Below are 17,551 nucleotides of genomic sequence, written 5' to 3' on the forward strand. Positions count from 1 at the left end.
TAAAAAAGTAAAAGTTAAATGCTTCGTACCTGTTTCTTTTATTTTAAGGACTTGAAAGCAGACTCAATGACTGAGGAATTAAAAAAAAAAAAAAATAAAATATGTACAACTTTTAAAGTGTTCTTTGAATGGCACAAACTTAAAGTCGGTTTTTTATTTCTTCATCTTCCATTTCTTTCCTCGATCCACTGGAAGAATAAACACGGATCAAGGGAGAAGAAAACTTTGAAAACAAAAACTTTTATAAAACGATTTTCTCAAATGGAAATTTAATCATACTTCATGCGATTACACAAAATATATGTGAATAAGGGGGGGGAAGTAGCATCTTCTAAATACCCACCATAGTCAACAGCGTACGGACCGTAAATGCACCTCCAAAAAAACATGAGACTTTATATCGAATTCAAAACCTAAGTTATAAGCTAAACCGAACAGGAGAGTTTTGAATTGCGGTTTTGCTGAAGCCAAAAATACCACTAGCAAATGGATACTATACCAACTGCTGGATGTTGGTTGGATGGAAGAAGTTGGTTTTTTGTGGAAAAAAAAATAAAGAAATACAAAAACAAAAACAAAAACAACAGCACATAAACTTTACTCTGGGAAAGTTTATTTTGAATTTGCTAGCTAGAAATTTTCACAAGTTTATCCAAGGAACATAGTTTCACAGATTGAATCATAAACTATATGATGATGAGGTGGGAAAACACACAGCAGAGTGCGAGGTTGTTTTTGCAACATGGCATCCAGCAGTAACCACTAGATGCGGTCCCGATGACACGACACAAAACCTGGGAACGAAGAGAGAGAAAGGAGAGTATATCTGTATCATAGAAGAAATGAAAACCGATTTGATTAGGTTTAAATATCGATTAGGAAGGTTAGAATCGGGATTATCTCTCTCTCTCTTGAAGTTTTATAGCAGTGAAAATAATAGTCTTGAGGTTCCTTATAGCAGCAGCAGCAGGGCAGGTTAACCCAACTGTTATTTTATGCAGGCAGGTATCTTGTCTTGTCTATAATGTGGATGTCTTATTATACAACAGTCTATATTCTCTGGTAATTTTGGTTTTTGGAAGTTTTGAAATACATGCGTGTGTATTTGAGTGAGTGAATTTCTAAGTTCTGTTCAAGGAAGAAGATATAGTTTTGTGAAAAGTTTGTGTTTGAAGTTGATTTTCACCAGGATTATTCATCATGCACCAATACGATATGAGTTTGTTGATAAATTTTAAAGATTTATAAAAGAAGATTATGAAAGTAAATTATAATTAAAGTACATAAAATGTTATTTTTAATAACGTTATAAGGTAAGCTACCAAAATATTTGGAAAACAATAGTTTTGAACTTTGTGTTGATATAAGGATAATACAAAAATAGGGATTTTGAAAACGGACGAAAGAACTTTAAGAGGAGCTATTTGGCAAGTATGTGATAATGCAATAACACTTTCCTTTCAATATTATGGACTTACTTGATTTACACAATTAAGACAAAATTTACTTACTTCCTCACTCACTTATTGTGGCCAGCGATGCACGTTAGGGGGCACCACCATCGGTTGTGCATTTGTGCCTCAAAAAACGGGTCAATCGTTTATTTTAAAGGTGATAAATCCATTTTATAATTTTTTACTTGCTCTATACTGTATAGGGCAAGTATTGGTTTCGTGTAGAAAAAAATTAGAGGTTTTAATCACAACCAACATTACATACGATGATAGAGAAGATTGGTTTTCGTCATGCCGTCCGTCTGTCTGTGCGTCTAAGCGTCCATCTGCACATCGAGCTAGGGTCTAAACGGATTCATGGATTTGATCGAAACTTGGTACAGATGATTTTTTCGTAATTTCCTAGCCAATTTTTTTTTTAGTTTTTTAATATCTCCTTTTAAACGAATATCTCCCATATACCGTTTTCCAGGCGTTGCAATTTTTTCGAAAACGGCTCTAACAATTTCGATTAAATTTGGTGTACGTAGGTAATATACTCTTATCGATTCTAACTAAACTACGTTTTTAGTTTTTCTCAAATAGTTCGGAGAACTGAAATGTGGCGTTGCCGTTTTTCAAAAATTGACATATTTACATAAGTCAATTTTATTCAGAATTTACACACATCATTTTGAAGTGCAAAATATAAAAAAAAAATGAATTAACTTTCGATTATTTTTTTCTCGACACTTTGAACTACAAAAGCAAGTACGTGCGACCTAGTCGTGCATTTTATTTCTTATAACTAAGTTTGTAAAGATAATCACGTCAAAACAGACGTGTTGAAAATTCTTATAACCCACTTACCAAGCTCTAGGTATCCAGTTTTTATTCAACCCAAAATTATTTTATGAAGTCTCTTTATGCTTAGTTTCTATCTCAAATGAAACGTTTTTACCAAATTTGTTTTTTTACTATCATTTTCTTTTTTTATAAAAAAAAAAAATACCCTTTAAACCATGATATTCTTGTAGGCATTTTAGAATTTTAGTTTTTTATCACCGATCTAAAAAGTAACACAGTTGAATTTTCAATAGGGTACTATTATAATTACTTTGTTTTTGAAATAAACCCACATTTTTTCTACACCTCAACAAGAAACAAAATAAAAGACTTACTTTGTTAATAACATTGATTAAAAAAAAACACCTTTTCACTCAAGAAAAAATTTAGAGATTAGTTAAATTCTTAATTTTTATACGAGTAACAAACGAAATATTTTCAGTTATAAAACTTTTTTCACACATAACTGAACCTCTCAAAAAACACCTTTTGGCCAACCATATTCTTGACAAATTTACTGATTCCTAGTGTCTGCTTCATCTAAAACACATATTCTGAATTTCTTCAGTGTATATTTTACCTGTTGTAAATTTGTATGTAGACTCTTTTGATCCTTTATCCTTATTGCAAAAGGAAACTTTTTGGACAAGTTTCATTAGGGTAACAATTTTTTTTGTGTTTTTTTTTTTATTATTAATTTTTTGTACTATTTTACCACTAGGTCGCACGTTCTTGCTCTTATAGTGAAAGAAAACATTATTTAAACTGTTTATAACTTCAAACGCAAAGCAACAAAAATTTACATTTTTTTTTTTTGAAAATTAAATAAAAATTGGTTTGGGGAAAATAAGGACGCTTTTTGAACGACATCCGAATTTTGAGCGTTCATGTGTCATACAAATATTTTAGGCTTTAGTGGAGTGAATCGGAGAGGTATAAGTCACTAACACCTATAGCAGTGTACTCTACTCTACTCTGGAAAGCGCTCGGGAAGCTGGAGTTGGCAGCTGAAAAAAAAAAGTTTAATCTTGGCTTAGAGAAAACGTGATATCAAATTTTTATTTCACATCTTCTTAAACAATCATTGAATTCCCCAAAATCTCATTGACTGTCTTTTGTCATTCACAAGCCTATTATTTCGCTAAATAGTTCGACGTCTAGAAAGATTCAACAGATTCACAATTCGCCATTCGTGGGCATCAACCACTTTTACCTGACTTATATTAACCCGTGGTTTTGATTTAGGTACCAAGAATGTTAATGACAGCTCTTCTGTTGTCCTCTGGCAGTATTTCAATTCGTCTTTTCTTATCGTTCCGTGAATGTTTGTTAGCTTCAATATTTAGATAACACTATGTTCTTTAATCACATATAAAACCCTGTGTGACTTTGAATAGTAAATTTCATTTTAAACGCAATTTCAAACCCTAATCCGTATAAAAAGATAATCAATTCAGTAGAAATTACATGCTTTTGCAATGTCGTATTCACGTTCTTATTGTAAGCTAGATAGACACAAAAAAAAAACCTATTTTATACCGAAAGAAAAAAAAAACTTCATTAAAATGTCTTGAAAGTTTATGTTGCAATAAGCAAGTAGAAAACCAAAATAAGCTGCATTCAAAGTGGTTGAATACTAAAAAAAAAAACGAAAAAAAAAACGCTAAAATCCCAGTCTAAGGGACGCAACTTTTTTATTTAAGTTTGTTTATTAATGTAAAACGTGCAAAGGTTTTTGCTGCCGTCTTTTGAATTCTTCCAACAAAAAAAAAATAAAAACTAAAAATTGCAACAAAATAGGAAAAAAACCGTTATCATAGAGTGAATAAAATACAACTATACGACGACGACGCCATGTTTACAATATTTCCTCCACAGAGAGTATATGAGTTCGAATCTGAAGGAGAGCATTCTCACAAAGGCAACTACTCTATACTCTACCTAACATTGAAATAGAGTTCCAGAGAATAGCGTAGGTACCTTATACAACAGGAAGTAGTTGCACCAAAGGAGCAAGCAAGCATCCCATCCAACAACTCCTTCGCATTATATCCTTTTATTTGTAACAGAAGAAGAGAAGAAAAAAATAATATAAAGGAAAAAAGCCATAAACTCTGTACAAAATGAACTTCCAGGACTCATAAGATATTTCTTCTTTCGTAAGTCGTACGTGTGTTCTGGCTTTCTTTTCTCTTATTCTACCACTACCACCCTAACCACTCTGCTATACCATCCTCATCCACCACGACCTATTTTCTTTCTTTTTTCGGAATTGCTTATTGCTTTACTACACTACCGTGAGTAGTTTAAGGTTGCAGCAATTTTCTTCTTTTTTTTTTCTTCTTGTTTTTCCTGTAAAAAGATATAGAATATGTAGAATGTTGCACATATAGAGCACAGCACACACACGTTAAGCCGGATGCTGAAGGATACATAACTCTTGCATACCTATCCCGGTTCATTTGGCACTGTTAACACCATCTTTGGGAAAATCTCTGTAAATGGGAAATTAAAAAAAAAAAAAAAAACAAAAAAAAGAAGAAAGAAGAAAAAAAATTAAAACGAAATATTTTCAGACTTTATTTTTTTCGTTGGAACTGAAAAACTGAAAAGAGTTTTAAGACTCTTGACAGGAAGTCCTATATTGGATCAAGGTGTGTACTTCCAATTTCTGTAAGCCAAGATAAAACTTTCGAGATTATGTTAACTCGCGCCATTCCATTCCAATGAAAAGAGTGTGTCAATTGCAATTTATTTTCTCATTTAAATTTTTTCGAATTTTTTTATTTTGTAATGTGAAATTAAATTACCTAAAATTAATGAAAAATTAAATTTACAAAAAAGTGAATAATATTGTTGCATGATGCGCGTTGGTCTCTTACCATGCTTACTTTTATAAAAAAGAATCTATGAATATTTGTTTTGAACATTTAATTGCAAAATAATGCGCTTTCAGTACAAATATATTGCTTCTGATATTTCCACACAAATCAAACAAAATTAAGGAAAAATTACTTTCTGTTCGTACCTGCATTCAATTGTGACACCATGTCTGTTGGCTTGGAGATGAAATTTTAGCATTGTCGAAAATTAAACTGCATGTCAGGAATGATTGCTTTTTAATGATGGTTATTCTTAAAACCTTTGAGAATTTTTTATATAGCGGAATATGTATTTCGTTTTCGGAAATGTGAACTTTTTAAAATACTTTTGGCCTGCAGGTAGGCTAGGAGTGGGCAATAGCAAGTATGCAATTTGATTAAACCGTCTGTCTATCTATCTGTCTGTATAAGGAGGATTAGCCAAACGGATGAACCGATTAACATCAAATTTTGTAAATAGCTTTTTTTGGAGAGTCTCCAGAGAGATTATTGGAATAAATTTTTTTGGACCAAAATTAACTGTAGGTACCTCTGTCCGATTTACCGATTTTGGAAAAGTTTCTTAATTTTTTTAATGAATAAATCTTTGGAACATTTGGATTTGAGTGATTTTTCACTTGGATAAAATTTTAGATTATGGATTTGTCAAAAGGGCGGGAGCATTTTTGTTTTAAATGTTTCATACTAAAAATCATCAATACCAAGAAGCGAAAGTCTGGAGGATTTTAGAAGTACTCTAGAACAATGTTTTGGTTTTTTGGAATTCGAAGAGGTGGGGGGAGGGCTGTTTTTTTTTATCGCAAAACTTTTTTTTATATAAAGTCTCTTATTTTAAGTTGTACGGTATAAAACTCGTATTTTGTTCTTATAATGTGATTTTCTCACTAGTATTTCATATTCTCAGTTTTTTTTTCAAAAAGGGGTCTGGGCAGCAAGTTTTCTAAAAAAAACTTTTTTCCCTATCTTTTAACTTGAATTAATTTGAAAGGACTATAAACACACTTTTTTTTTAAGGGGTTATATCTAGTTGTGAGTGCTAAAAAAACCTTCTTTTTTGTGGATTTTTTGTGAGGAGGCATTTAATTATATAAACATAAAGAATACATATCCATATAGCAAATTTAATGTATTAAAAGAATTCGCTCTGCATTTAAAAAAATATTTTGTTCCGTTATTTTTGTAGTAGATCTCCTAGACGAACTCCAAAAAAAAGTTGTCTGGCGGTGAGCAAAATTTCTCCGAAACGGCTGGAGTAATCGGCTTGAAATTTTTACAAAATTTTCTTAGAAACTTTTTTTCAGGTAATGAACGAAGGAAAAAGGTTTTTGACAATAATTCGAATTTTTAAGCAACTTTAAAGTGTAAATTTTCGTGAAAAACAACGATTTTTTTCTTTTGGAAGCCGCCATTTTGTCAAAAATCTAAATTTTGACTATTCCTTCGTTCATTACCTGCATTCGTCTATCCTGAAAATGAATCTTTTGGTTTTTTTAATTTTAAGTGACTTGGATCAGAGATATCTTGCTCGACGCCAGACACCTTTTTTTTAGAGGTCGTCTAGGAGATCTACTACAAAAATTACGGAACCCAATATTTTTTTAAATACACAGCGAATTATTTTAATACATTAAATTTGCTATATGGATATGTATTCTTTATGCTTATATAATTAAATGCCTCTTCACAAAAAATCCACAAAAAAGAAGGTTCTTTTTGCACTTACAACAAGATATAACCCCTTAATATGTACTTTATGTATTTGAAAATTTTGGTGTTCAATAACAACGTTTTTCTCATATCGTAAAAATTGTTTTTTTTTTGCTCTGAAATCCTGATACAAATTGGTAACATTTTGGTTTAAATAATTTTATAATACATACATATGTGTGTGTTTTTTTGGATTTTCAGTTTCGAATTTGTTGTTTTTTTTTTTTTTAATTTTTTGGGGCTTGAAATATCTTTGAAGAAGATGTTTTTTAATACGTTTAAGAGAAAAAATTATCAACCTGTTTTAATTTTTGATTTTTGAAATAAAAAAAAAGTGGGGAAAGAGTTTACTAAAATCCTTTTTTAGTTTAAATGTCTACACTGAGGGAAAAAACAACTTAAAATCAATGAAAACCACGTGATTCAACTATTTTACGGAATGATTTTGCGTTGAAGACGAAAATTTTAAAATCAAAGTAGAACATCGTTAGTTTAAAGTGTTTTACCGATATAAAACATCTTTAAATCAAAGTTGTTTCAACTTTACAAAAAAAAGCATCAATTTATTAAAAAAAATAGAAAAAATGGGCAACCGCTGGGGATCGAACCTACAATTCTTGGGTTACAAGGCGAATGATTTACCAACGTGCTATGTCACTGTGGAAAATTAGAGTGATAAAATGCAACAAAAGCTGAAGTCCGATAAAAATAAAAAAAATTCTTACGTTGTTTCAATTTTATTTTGAAGAAGTTTCATGTTAATTTTTTCAACATTAAATCAATGTTGAACATTTAACATTTTACGTTGCGTTTTTTCCCTCAGTGTAGTTATTTGTTTTTCTATACGATTCTTGGTTTGGCTTAAGAAATATTAATGTTCAAACAAATATGTAAATAAATATGCATTGTTAAATATTCGATTTCAAAAAAAAAAAAAAATTGTAAAATAAAACTTGGAAAAGTTTTTTTTTAGTTTTTTTTGGCTAGATTTTTTTTTGTCTTCAGAACCTTACTTTCGAAGTATTCAACTTTTTCATTAACGATCACATACCTACTGGTATATCACACCGAAACATATGTAATTTATATATACAAAAAAAAACATAAACAAATCTTTGTTTTTTTTTTTTTGTCCATTCTAGGTTGGCAGCGAAGTAACTCAGCTACATCCGGCGATAGAGAGCTTATTATGGGCATCTCGGGATCTGACAATACAAGTAAGTTAAAGTTAAAAGTCTCTTGAGACTAACAACTAGTATATCTATTTTATATTCCCCCAAACAAAATGCCTCTAGAGAGAAATAAATTAATTGATAATATAACTCTTGTACAAAAAAAAAAACACAGTTACTGCCTTCACATTACCACAATGGTCAATTGACGTTACGCTGTACGGCGGAAGTTGGCCAAATCTATGCCGAAAGCACCGAGGCGCCACTTTGGAGTTCGAGAAAAGAACCGGTGCCAGAAAGAGGTGAGTTTTTTTCTATTTTATTATTTTGGTTGTCTTTAGATTCAATGTGTTTTTAAAAAAGTGGATTATATTCCCTTGTGGGTTGACTATATGTCCTTTAACAAGGACATTGTACTAAAAAGGATGTTGAAAAAGAAATAGATTTATTGAAGCATTCAAATGGAATGAGTGGCTAATTTACATTTTTTCTAATCGTTTTATTTTTGTTCTCTCTTCCTTTCACTGAAACATATCGAGATGTTATAAAAATGTTGCAATGTCGGTCTATTTTTGAGAATTGAGATTTACTCCCCGAATAGAAATGAACTATGATTTGTGTTTTATAGCGACATAAAAGCTTTTTTTGAATTGAAAAATGGTGTTCTAGAGAGGGTATAAGTAAGTTTTTTTCTTTCTTCTTTTCTTTTTTTGTGGAATATGAATTTTGATCAGGAGAGCAATAATATCTCTCATAGATTTTTTATATGAGTATATCTTTTGGTTTGGAACGAGGATATAAAGTGGCAATATAAAGATGTCGAACAGGAAAGATAATGTCGTCCTTATCGAAACGATTATTATATGATTTATTGAATGAATCAGGAAGAACGAACGAACAAAGTTTGTCAGAGAGAGTACATATTAATGTAAAAAATAAGATATGTGGTGCTCATAAGTTAAATGTAATGAATATTATTGTTTGTGGTTATGTGAAGAATAAGTACCTCATAAAGACATGGATTGTTGACCAGGAGAAAAATTATTATTCAATATTTTTAAGAGGTTGTTGTGATTTTATTGAGTAAAAAGTAATAATAACATTTTCATTAATGAAGATTATTTTTGCAACTGGTATGACACTAATTACTAGTTTTTGAATTCTATTATTTGGTATGGGTAACGGATGTGACACAGTAACTTCATTTTTTGTTTGCTTTGTGTACAATTCCTTTAGTAAAGGTATTTAATAGCTTCAAAAACTTATGTTTTTAGTTGTTAAAATATTTTTAAAAATTACATTCTATCAACGTCAGATTCTCTTAAAATTATAGAATTAGTCTGCTTCTGTGACTTTTAGAAGCTATATTGTGCATTTTTAAAATGAAAAGTCGTGAATATCGTATTCAATATGAAAGGAAATTTTTTGTTATAAAAAAAAGTATCTAGGTATATAGTATAAAAACATTAAAGAAATATAAATATGCAGCTTCAAATTTCAATTATTTAAGTACTTTTTACACAATCAATAATTATAATTTATTAGGGTCAGAAAAATTGACTCGAAATTTCTATATAAATAAATATATTTAATTTTTAAATCCTTAAAATTACAAAAAAAGTAGTTTTTACTGGCAGGTACACTAATTTTGTTAATAGACAAAAATGTAGTGTTTGGCATGAAGGCCAGTGCAAATTATTTTTGAAAAATACAAACAACTAATAAATTAGCGGAAAATGATTGGTGAAGAAATTCAGGATAAATGAAAAGGGGGATAGAATAAAGAGGGCAGGTGAAAAATGTTTTTTTTTTTCCAATTTCTGGCAAAATACCCTCCTTATTGTATAAATTTAAAAGATCTAAAAATCACGGATTATCTTAACACATCCTCAAAAATATTCATGCAGAAAAATGTCGGAAACTAATTTTTTTATTTCTTATTAGATACCATATACAATTACAAATAAAAATTTGTAAAAATAAACGATTTTTGTTTCATTTTATTAATTAATTAACTTTTCAATTTTTTAAGTTTATTCTTCGAAAAAGAAAAAAAAACACCTTATTTTCAATAAAAAAAAAGTTGATGAAAATATTTTTTTGTTTTGACTCTAGATTTCGAGCTGCAGCCTTAGCCACTAAAGGGATTTAGTTCAAACCTTGTAGTTAAGAGTTTTTAGTGATTCCCTTGCAGCGAAATTAAAATTAACGATATTTTCCATAGAATATTTTTCTTAATGTCTGACTTTCTTCTAAGCGATACGACCGATTTCAATTAAAAATTTTGCACAAAAACATTTTAGTAATTCTACTGCTAAAATTAAGAAAAAATTTAAAAACAAAAAATAATTTTTTGATTTTTAAAAAAATTTTAAATTTTTTTTTGGAAAAATCAATTTTTTTAAAACGAATAAATGAATTTAATTGAAAGTTTGGGTTTATGCCTACAATTACAATTTTTATACCTACAAATACAATTTTCTTAACAATTTTCAAAATTTGATTTCTAAAAATTCTTTCTTAAACAAAAATTAAATTTAAAGAGAAGGTTTTATAACTACGAATTTTTATATTATTTTTTAAGATTTTTATCTTTCAATAAAAAAAAATCTTTTAAAAAGCTATAATATTCTAAGCAACTTTTAAAATTACAGCAAGAACGTGCGATCCAGTCGTCCATTTTATTTGATTTTGACTCATAAATTTTTCATACACCAGACTTTTTCTGGTAAAATGGGTTGACTTTGTGACTGATAGGTTGAAACTAGAATACTACATACTTATGTATTGTTTCTATGTTTCTTTCAAGTGATCTGACCTTAAATTCAAACTTTGATTTAAAATAATATAAATTAATATAAAATTACAAAATTTGAAGTACGCTATACTTGAATCGTATATCAGAAATCCAGAAAATAATAATTTTCAAAAATAAATCCTTTTTCTTTGCTTTTTAAGAGCTTATTTTTAGAAATCTGCAAAGTTTTGCATACCTCCTCCTTTTTGGAAGTCGGTAATAAGAACTAAATGAAAAATTCTGTCATTTATATTTCATTTTTGAGTTTTTCGAAGACTTTACTCGAAAACTTTAGTCGACGACTTTTGTCGACGACTTTTGTCGACGACTTTTGTCGACGACTTTTTTCGACGACTTTTGTCGACGACTTTTGTCGATGACTTTAGTCGATGACTTAAGTCGAAGACTTTAGTCGAAGATTTTAGTCGAAGACTTTAGTCAAAGACTTTAGTCAAAGACTTTAGTCAAAGACTTTAGTCAAAGATTTTAGTCAAAGACTTTAGTCAAAGACTTTAGTCAAAGACTTTAGTCAAAGACTTTAGTCAAAGACTTTAGTCAAAGACTTTAGTCAAAGACTTTAGTCAAAGACTTTAGTCAAAGACTTTAGTCAAAGACTTTAGTCAACGACTTTTGTCGACGACTTTTGTCGACGACTTTTGTCGACGACTTTTGTCGACGACTTTTGCCGACGACTTTTGCCGACGACTTTTGTCGACGACTTTTGTCGACGACTTTTGTCGACGACTTTTGTCGACGACTTTTGTCGACGACTTTTGTCGACGACTTTTGTCGACGACTTTTGTCGACGACTTTTGTCGACGACTTTTGTCGACGACTTTTGTCGACGACTTTTGTCGACGACTTTTGTCGACGACTTTTGTCGACGACTTTTGTCGACGACTTTTGTCGACGACTTTTGTCGACGACTTTTGTCGACGACTTTTGTCGACGACTTTTGTCGACGACTTTTGTCGACGACTTTTGTCGACGACTTTTGTCGACGACTTTAGTCAAAGATTTTAGTTAAAGACTTTAGTCAATGACTTTAGTCGAAGACTTTAGTCGACGACTTTTGTCGACGACTTTTGTCGACGACTTTTGTCGACGACTTTTGTCGACGACTTTTGTCGACGACTTTTGTCGACGACTTTTGTCGACGACTTTTGTCGACGACTTTTGTCGACGACTTTTGTCGACGACTTTTGTCGACGACTTTTGTCGACGACTTTTGTCGATGACTTTTGTCGACGACTTTTGTCGACGACTTTTATCGACGACTTTTGTCGACGACTTTTGTCGACGACTTTTGTCGACGACTTTTGTCGACGACTTTTGTCGACGACTTTTGTCGACGACTTTTGTCGACGACTTTTGTCGACGACTTTTGTCGACGACTTTTGTCGACGACTTTTGTCGACGACTTTTGTCGACGACTTTTGTCGACGACTTTTGTCGACGACTTTTGTCGACGACTTTTGTCGACGACTTTTGTCGACGACTTTAGTCGAAGACTTTAGTCGAAGACTTTTGTCGACGACTTTTGTCGACGACTTTTGTCGACGACTTTTGTCGACGACTTTTGTCGACGACTTTTGTCGACGACTTTTGTCGACGACTTTTGTCGACGACTTTTGTCGACGACTTTTGTCGACGACTTTTGTCGACGACTTTTGTCGACGACTTTTGTCGACGACTTTTGTCGACGACTTTTGTCGACGACTTTAGTCAAAGATTTTAGTTAAAGACTTTGGTCAATGACTTTAGTCGAAGACTTTAGTCGACGACTTTTGTCGACGACTTTTGTCGACGACTTTTGTCGACGACTTTTGTCGACGACTTTTGTCGACGACTTTTGTCGACGACTTTTGTCGACGACTTTTGTCGACGACTTTTGTCGACGACTTTTGTCGACGACTTTTGTCGACGACTTTTGTCGACGACTTTAGTCGAAGACTTTAGTCGAAGACTTTTGTCGACGACTTTTGTCGACGACTTTTGTCGACGACTTTTGTCGACGACTTTTGTCGACGACTTTTGTCGACGACTTTTGTCGACGACTTTTGTCGACGACTTTTGTCGACGACTTTTGTCGACGACTTTTGTCGACGACTTTTGTCGACGACTTTTGTCGACGACTTTTGTCGACGACTTTAGTCAAAGATTTTAGTTAAAGACTTTAGTCAATGACTTTAGTCGAAGACTTTAGTCGACGACTTTTGTCGACGACTTTTGTCGACGACTTTAGTCAAAGATTTTAGTTAAAGACTTTAGTCAATGACTTTAGTCGACGACTTTTGTCGACGACTTTTGTCGACGACTTTTGTCGACGACTTTTGTCGACGACTTTTGTCGACGACTTTTGTCGACGACTTTTGTCGACGACTTTTGTCGACGACTTTTGTCGACGACTTTTGTCGACGACTTTTGTCGACGACTTTTGTCGACGACTTTAGTCGAAGACTTTAGTCGAAGACTTTTGTCGACGACTTTTGTCGACGACTTTTGTCGACGACTTTTGTCGACGACTTTTGTCGACGACTTTTGTCGACGACTTTTGTCGACGACTTTTGTCGACGACTTTTGTCGACGACTTTTGTCGACGACTTTTGTCGACGACTTTTGTCGACGACTTTTGTCGACGACTTTTGTCGACGACTTTTGTCGACGACTTTAGTCAAAGATTTTAGTTAAAGACTTTAGTCAATGACTTTAGTCGAAGACTTTAGTCGACGACTTTTGTCGACGACTTTTGTCGACGACTTTTGTCGACGACTTTTGTCGACGACTTTTGTCGACGACTTTTGTCGACGACTTTAGTCAAAGATTTTAGTTAAAGACTTTAGTCAATGACTTTAGTCGAAGACTTTAGTCGACGACTTTTGTCGACGACTTTTGTCGACGACTTTTGTCGACGACTTTTGTCGACGACTTTTGTCGACGACTTTAGTCGACGACTTTAGTCGAAGACTTTTGTCGACGACTTTTGTCGACGACTTTTGTCGACGACTTTTGTCGACGACTTTTGTCGACGACTTTTGTCGACGACTTTTGTCGACGACTTTTGTCGACGACTTTTGTCGACGACTTTTGTCGACGACTTTTGTCGACGACTTTTGTCGACGACTTTTGTCGACGACTTTTGTCGACGACTTTTGTCGACGACTTTAGTCAAAGATTTTAGTTAAAGACTTTAGTCAATGACTTTAGTCGAAGACTTTAGTCGACGACTTTTGTCGACGACTTTTGTCGACGACTTTTGTCGACGACTTTTGTCGACGACTTTTGTCGACGACTTTTGTCGACGACTTTTGTCGACGACTTTTATCGACGACTTTTGTCGACGACTTTTGTCGACGACTTTTGTCGACGACTTTAGTCAAAGACTTTAGTCAAAGACTTTAGTCAATGACTTTAGTCAATGACTTTAGTCAATGACTTTAGTCAAAGACTTTAGTCGAAGACATTAGTCGAATACGACTTTTGTCGACGACTTTTGTCGACGATTTTTGTCGACGACTTTTGTCGACGACTTTTGTCGACGACTTTTGTCGACGACTTTTGTCGACGACTTTTGTCGACGACTTTTGTCGACGACTTTTGTCGACGACTTTTGTCGACGACTTTTGTCGACGACTTTAGTCAAAGATTTTAGTTAAAGACTTTAGTCAATGACTTTAGTCGAAGACTTTAGTCGACGACTTTTATCGACGACTTTTGTCGACGACTTTTGTCGACGACTTTTGTCGACGACTTTTGTCGACGACTTTTGTCGACGACTTTTGTCGACGACTTTTATCGACGACTTTTGTCGACGACTTTTGTCGACGACTTTTGTCGACGACTTTAGTCAAAGACTTTAGTCAAAGACTTTAGTCAATGACTTTAGTCAATGACTTTAGTCAATGACTTTAGTCAAAGACTTTAGTCGAAGACATTAGTCGAATACGACTTTTGTCGACGACTTTTGTCGACGATTTTTGTCGACGACTTTTGTCGACGACTTTTGTCGACGACTTTTGTCGACGACTTTTGTCGACGACTTTTGTTGACGACTTTTGTCGACGACTTTTGTCGACGACTTTAGTCGAAGACTTTAGGCGAAGACTTTAGTCGAAGACTTTAGTCGAAAAAAAATTTGAGGTATTAATCAAAACCAACATTACGATGATGGAGAATTCTAAAAAAGTGGGTCTCGCAATTCCGTCCGTGCGTCTGTGCGTCTGTACGTCCATCTGTAAACATTTCCACAGTCTTAACGGGTGTATGGATTCTCTTCAAATTTGGTACAGATGATTTTTATGGAATTTCGAAAGTTGGTTTTTTTTTGTTTTCTTATATCTCGGTTGGAAAGTGTACCCCCCATATAAATTTTTCAATTTGAACCAAATATCTCGAAAACGGCTCTAACGATTTTGATCAAAATTTTCGTGTGTAGTGTAGCACATAAAAACTTCCTTTGGAAATAAAAAAAATATTTTTTGTACCGTTATTAACGGTACCTGCCATAGAACAGTTTTTTTTTAATTATGAATATCTCGTAAACGACGAATCAGATTTTGGCCACAATTTTTACACAGAAACGTTGCAACAATTATTTTATAAAAAATTTTAAATATTGTTCTAAAAACACATTTTTGGATTTTTAAAAAATATCTCAAAATTTTTGTTTGAAAAATCAGTTTTTTAAAAACGGGTTGATGAATTTTATCAAAATTTCGTTTTTATGTGTTGAATAATAGTTTCTTAAAAATAGTAAAACAACTTTTTTTTTGAAAAATGTTAGAAGATTTTTGTATATAAAAAATAATTTTTTTTTAAAATGGCTCTAACGATTTTCAAATACTTGGTTTTGGGAAAAAGATCATATAAAACGGTGTTTAAATATTATGAAAGCCAATTTTATTTTTTTTTACATTATTTATGAAATTGCTTAAAAATATCAAATTTTAAATTTTCCCAAATTTTGTTCAGTAAAAAGCTTTAACATTAGAGTTACTTTTACCATAAGAGCAAGTACGTGCGACCCCAGTCGTGCATTTTATTTTATTTACGTTAAGGGAAAAGAGTATATGTTGCAGGAAATGTTGCTTTCGATTAAATGGCGGGAAAGGCTCGATGAATTTAGGCTTGGGTGAATTTAACAACTTTTGCAGAAAATGGTTTAAATGCTAATTTTGTGAAAACAAGTAATTAAATTGAATAGTCTCTTGGCAAACTATTTTTCTTCCTTTGATCAGCTCTTAATTTCACTCGTATCTCTACTGTTTCCTATGACAGCTATAGTTTTTTTGTTGAATAGTTAGTTGTGATATTTTCCCAACTTCATGTTCTTTTTACTTTTCCTTTGATATTTTATATCATGCTATATAAGTTCAAAAGCTATCTCCTTCAACATGATGAAAGGGACAACCCTTATTTATTATCTAATTTTTAAAATTCTTGTCACTACTTTACCCGCGCAATATGTTTTAACCACTGTCAACACTATACAAACATCTTTCTATACAAAAACTCCCACATCTTTTTCATTTCTCATACCAAAAGCTTAAGTCCTTGAAGGACATAACCTCAATCAGGTCACGTCGTTCGGTTAATTACAATATTTACCCTCAGGATTAACTATCCAATAAACTATAGCGATGGTGTATGCTTGTTTGTTCAAGACGGTAGTCGTAGTATAGTGGTGATGTTTTAACATTAAAATTCATGTTACTATATATATCCTCCTTGCACCCAAAAAGTCCTTAATCCATGGATATTAATTACTAAAAAGTTATCTACGTCACAAGAAGTTAACTCATCAAATTTATGTGTCAATCAACAACAAACTTTACCCATTTCATCACTCAAGCCAAAATCATAAAAAAAATAACCTTTAGAACCAAAAAAAAAAAAATAATAAAGCCAAACACCCATCAGCAAGTCAAAGGAACAACATTGTGTTATCCTTGCCGCTGGCATCTCAGATGACTGGAATTAATTCGTCCATCGTTATAATTGAGTGCAGTTCTTAATTTTGTAATATCACCAATTATGCCCTATCCCTTCGAAGAAAAGGGTCAACTTTTTGATTAAAATTCTTGATTTTTGTCCACAAAAGACGTCGACAAGGACGGACGTCCGAATAAAATTGTAGTAAAATAAAAAAAAAACCTGGAAATAAGTAAAAGTTAAACCCGTTTGAGGGGTTTAATAGAAATTGGTCAGAATCCACTTCTCATCTTTTACTTTTTTTTATTTTGATTTTTTGTTTTGGGAATTAACCTAGCCTAACCCTGACACCCGTCGTCGCTGCCTCTGATGAAGAAAAGGACAAACATAAACACAACTCTTGTTGGGATTACTTTGGACCAGCACGTCTAGATTTTGTGATTTTTGGGATAATTACTTCATCAAATTAGCATTACATCCCTTTGTCGTTTCGTAGTCCTCAGTCGTCGTCGTTTCTGGGGCTTTATTTTCGAAAACCCCCATTTTTCTCCAAAACCACATCAGATTTCTTGTTTTTTTTTTTTTTCTTGTTCGTCTTCATTATATTTTTGCGTATTTCTATGCATCAGTTTTTTGCATAATAGGAAGAAGAATGGTATAAGGTTATTTTTTTTTGAGTTTGTGGAGAAACATCAAATCATGTGGTCAAGGGGTATCAAAAAGGATCATGCCTCTTGTAAATGGATTAGATTGCCTTTCCTGTGGTGGGTTGGTCTAGAGATG

General features: G+C 32.6%; 1 protein-coding gene across 1 annotated transcript in view; it reads left to right on the plus strand.

Annotated features, from left to right (window-relative positions):
- LOC129915391 (uncharacterized) overlaps positions 1 to 17,551 on the plus strand; it is a 463,244-nt gene that overhangs the window by 382,475 nt on the left and 63,218 nt on the right. The window contains exons 6-7 of the mRNA XM_055994903.1: positions 8,011 to 8,085; positions 8,216 to 8,342. Of these exons, the coding sequence (XP_055850878.1) occupies positions 8,011 to 8,085; positions 8,216 to 8,342 (202 nt within the window). The remainder of the gene's footprint in view (positions 1 to 8,010; positions 8,086 to 8,215; positions 8,343 to 17,551) is intronic.

This window comes from Episyrphus balteatus, chromosome 3 (assembly GCF_945859705.1).
Source record: "Episyrphus balteatus chromosome 3, idEpiBalt1.1, whole genome shotgun sequence".
Lineage (NCBI taxonomy): Eukaryota > Metazoa > Arthropoda > Insecta > Diptera > Syrphidae > Episyrphus > Episyrphus balteatus.